This window comes from Cupressus sempervirens, chromosome 6 (genome assembly GCF_028749045.1).
Source record: "Cupressus sempervirens isolate cs-2001-9-10 chromosome 6, ASM2874904v1, whole genome shotgun sequence".
Classification (NCBI taxonomy): Eukaryota; Viridiplantae; Streptophyta; class Pinopsida; order Cupressales; family Cupressaceae; genus Cupressus; species Cupressus sempervirens.
The window spans coordinates 182,125,789-182,130,667 of record NC_143123.1 but is presented as its reverse complement, the minus strand read 5'-3'; the positions used below and the strand labels follow the sequence as shown (position 1 = coordinate 182,130,667).

General features: G+C 37.9%; 1 protein-coding gene across 1 annotated transcript; it reads right to left on the bottom strand.

The window, feature by feature from the left end:
* Window positions 1-1,087: 1,087 nt before the first annotated feature.
* On the bottom strand, window positions 1,088-3,875 carry LOC149551853 (uncharacterized). Its single transcript, XM_089787357.1, has one exon. It carries the CDS (start codon window positions 3,132-3,134, stop codon window positions 1,737-1,739), a length of 1,398 nt encoding a protein of 465 aa, XP_089643483.1. The 5' UTR covers window positions 3,135-3,875; the 3' UTR covers window positions 1,088-1,736.
* Window positions 3,876-4,879: the final 1,004 nt, after the last annotated feature.

Below are 4,879 nucleotides of genomic sequence, written 5' to 3'. Positions count from 1 at the left end.
TTCTTTAACACAAAATTTAACAAGAAAATGGCTCTAATACCATACTAGAAAAATAGAACAACAAATTTAAAACAAACAAAGAACTTCCAACTTGTTATTCTTGAATAATAGATGCATATTTATACAATAGATTGACTCACCAACATTCTTAAATTACTACTAAATAGATTGACAACAAACTACTTCATGATTAACAACACACACATGAACTTAACACCTAACTGGATATGAGAGACACATCTACATCTAGTCGTTGTTTACAACTCAAACTCTTTGCCACATATGCAACACACATAATAAGATATGATTTATTCACTATAATTGAAACATTAACTCCAACACCATCTTTATAGGCTCTTTTCATGCAAGATTAGATTGTTGGTGTAAACGTATTTATATCTACAAGATTACAATGCACTTGTGACATGTTGGTAGCGCTTGGGAGTGACTTGTAAACTTGTGAACCAAACACTTTAAAAGAAGCACACCACTATTGATAGTGTATATAAGGTCAGGCCTTGTTCAAGGTGGGGTTATTAAAAGGAAGCATTAGTTTCTCAGTTATATCATATTAACACTTGCTAAAGTGCTATTACACAATCAAATATCATCTAAACATCCTACACTTACGCTTACATTTTATGTTTCACACACAAACAATCTCTATAATACTTCTCAACACTACCACATTTAAAATAAATATATGCATGCACGTAGATATCAAATAGAAAGTAGCATACATATGGATCTTAGAAGAAAACCTTACCAGAAACCCACATATATTAAAACAAAGAAAACTATTATTTTAATTAATTATTTTTCCTGAACCGGTAACAGATCTCCCATTCCAATTATGAACTAAAGCTGTGGTATAAAATCAGGTATCTAAGCACTACAAATCAACACACAAAATTAAACACATCCCACCCTTCTATCAGTCTCAATTCATCTGATTGCTGCTATATTACTATTTTACAGATCAGTAAAGGTAAATCCAGAGTTTATTTTCCTACACAAAGAAACTATGACTATTAGCATTGTAATATTCAGGAATTACAGGTTGAGGATATTAAAAAAACAGTCTCAATTCCCTGTACAAGATCCCCTTCCTTTATATTTGTGCATATAATTTTAAATTTGGCCTGTTAGATTACACCATTATTTCGTCCCTTTGAACAGAGAGGCAGGACGGGTGTAACCTGCTGAAAGAATTCATCGAAAGGGCAAAAAATGACAGATTTTTTCTACACATTTTAGCAATGGCGGCCGTTAACACCACAGCAGGATACATAAACTCCTGAATCAGTGATCGAGAGGAGAGAAAAAAGAATAAACTTAAATTGTTTCCTCCTCTCAAAATTCAAAACCCTTAAGCAGGGGATTTTGAATGCACTAATATTTTTTTCTATATTACAGCTTCAGAGAAACAATGAAGCCTTTGATAATCTCATATTTACATTCAAGAAGAGCAATTGCAGGCGGAGGAGCAATTGGCTCTAAAACAAAATTTGGAGGAAAAGAATCGGTTCAAATCTCGGCCAAATACTCTGAATCGGTTCATGCCTTGGCCAAATATTTCGAAATTTGGCTCTGAATCAAGATTTGGGGGAAAAGAATCGGTTCAAATATCGGCCAAATGCTTTGAATCGGTTCACTTCTCGGCAAAATACTTTGAAATTTGGCTCTGGAACAGGAAAGAATCGGTTCGAATCTCGGCCAAATGCTCTGAAATCGGTTCATGCCTTGGCCAAATACTCTGCAATTTGGCCAATTTTGGCAGCCAGATGAGGCGGTAACTTCCGCTGCTTTGAATGAAAATCAAGCGATTCGAAAATGTCCTTGGCGCTCCAGCCGGCCTTTCTGAGAGAGACAGACAGTAAATCCACATGATATGCCAAGCTTTCCATGAAATTTTGCCTTTCAGATCCTTTAAAAAGCTGAACATAAGACGCCGGAGGGTTTATCATGTCCGAAACTTCGTCCTCCTTCCATCCTGCACTTCTTAACCTGGAGCCAATGTCTCCAAGGTAGCCTGTAAGCCATATTTTGCTCACATTGTTCTTCAGAGGAGCGGTGTCTTTCTTTACCGCGGATTTGGCGATCTCTACATCCACTTTGTTGGAAGAAAAGAGACCTTCAGGAGGTGCAACATTCATGGAGGCTTTGTTCTCCACAAGGTCGCTCCAGAAATCTATTCTCCGTGCGGCTTTGGCAACCCAGGCAGGGGCTTGAATGGTGAACTTGTTCAGAACATTGTTGGAAAGCGGTGCATCATGAAAATACTTGTACCTTGAAATAATTCTCGCTTGCCCTGCGCGGGGCGAATTGCCTGCACTTCTTATCAAAGGCTCGGGGCGCTCAAAAACCCTTTCCTCGCTCACAGATTTTCTCCCCGGAACCTCTTTCTTCCGCGTAGAAATCTTCGGCAAGGAGATTTCTGGCCTCCGCTTGAATTCCAACCATTTTTCCGCAATGGCGCCGTTGCCTGTACTATTTACCTCGTTTCTTTTCATTTCAGGTTCCTGAATTAGCTCCCGGCCTCTCGCGGCCCTATCGGAGTCAAACTCTTGATCTATCGTAGACTTGAAATTATGAGGCACAAAGGCCTCCCGCTCGAAGAAATCCGCCACATCATAGCCGCAGTAGAAGATATCTTTCTTGTAGACAAAGAACACAGGGTTTCCAGCCAGATTCGGAGAACATGGAATATAGCAGTGGCTGTAAATAGGCACCATTAATGGCGCTTTGCCAAAGTAACTCCTGGCTACTTTTAAAGCCTGTTCGGTATCAGAAGGCTGAGAACCCCAATCCTTCCACCAGAATCTCCCCTTGGAAACCTCATTGCAAAGGCCCGCCATGGGAAGATCCAACAACATTTTCAGCTGCTGCGGCGCGCCCGATCTCCAATTTGGGAACCCCACTCCAACGGGAAGCCCTTCCTGCAGAATGGATCGCAAATCCGGAGGGAAGCTGAAGCCAAAATTAGCTTCAATCCTTTCGAATTCCGCGTCCGTGAGACCTCTCGCGATTGGAACCTGGCACCTGCTCAAATGATCGATCACATTCTTCGCATACGCCGCAAAGGAAAAACACACCCGGCGCTTCTGGGTCTCCCTTCTATTGCCATCCGCCATGGCAGAGATTCTATATCGATTTCCAACTCCAGAGATCTTCCTGCTGAACAGATACAAAATCCAAACAGAATGCCTCCTTGTCTCTACGCTTGTCTTGACTCAAGTATGAATTCCGAGACCTGAAAACTTGAATTTTTTTCTCCAGAAGTTGTTGTTCTTGACCAGATTTCTCTGCAAACAGGACAAGATTTCTCTGTAACCAGGACAAGCTTGACAGAAAGAGGGGATTCACAGTGAATCGAAAACATAACCAGTCAGAGAAATGCTCAAATGGGCTTTCAATCCCGGGTATGAATGTCCATGCCTTTCAGATTCTTGTCATTTTATATATGTCTCTCTGCATTTGTTCTTAGAAAAACCCTACTTTTAAAAAACTTTCTTGCCTCCGTCCAACTGTAAAATTCTTCGGTTCAAAATCTCAAGCTTACGCTGAGATGAGCTTAGTCTGAGGCGCGTTTTTTACTGCCACCTGTTTCGAAACGCCTCAGGACTCAAGACTGGTGGGTTGGGTTGCCCACGTCATCAAGTCCACTAATTATCCGTTACAATGGCTGGTAGCTAAATGGCGTGTTAGGTAGTCTCACTAAATATGCCGCCAAATTTAGCGGGAGTGGATTTGGTACAAAGTCGCTCTCTTTGGAAATACTCTGTCCCCTGCCTCCCACCATGGCCCATGCCCTATTTCTTGTTTCTTCTTTTCTGCTCCCAACCTTTCAATCAATTCATCATTCATCACAATTCCTTGGAAGTTGGGGATATTGATTTTGTATAGTTCTCACTTTATCTAGGGAAAAACCTCATATCATAATAATCTCTAACATTCAACAATGACAATCATTATAGAAACGACCTTCAATGTAAATATGTAATATACAAAGTCACTTCACCATAATCACTACCAAATAGTTTGAAGGCATTGTTTGGTGCCTAAATAAGTAGTCAATTTCATTCATCATGTCAATCTTAGATTTTGAATATTAATTTATTATATGATTTAATATTAGATATTATCTTTTGATTCAAGATAGGTAAATACTTTTGGCTGTAGTTAGTAAGATTACAAATGGAGGGATTATATTTCTTATATTATTTCATATTTGATATTAACTTTTAATTATTATATTATTTAATATTTGATATTATCTTTTAATTAAAGATAGGTAAATACTTTTGGCTTGTAGTGAGAAGGATTACAAAGGAAGAGATTATATTTATTATATTGTTTAATATTTGATATTACCTTTTAATTAAACATAGGTAAATACTTTTGGCTCGTAGTTATAAATAAGTGAAATTACAAATGGAGGATTTCATTCCTATTTTAATATTTAAAAATGATATTCTAAGAGAGTTTGATCTTTGATGACAAGAAGAACACCACTACAATATAACCATTATAATATGCCAATGATGATGACATTTAATGTAATTAAGTGGTACACACTTTATGATTTGTTTATAAAAAGTGTTTGATTTATCATCCTACAAAATATATGTTTAATTTTTTATATTAGAGAGGGTGAAAAAGAAATCATGAAGTATAAGATCTTGTGGAAAGGGTTTGGGCTCTTATTTTTATCGCGGGGGCATTTATAGGGAATGGAGAGAGGACAAATTTAGATATTTTCTCATTAAAAACTGAGTCTCATATATATAAACATATATTTGTAAGAGCAAGTAGATTTGATTATGTAAGTATTTGTGCATCAATGTTTTGGATCACGCTTTGTGATCCATCAAGAAGA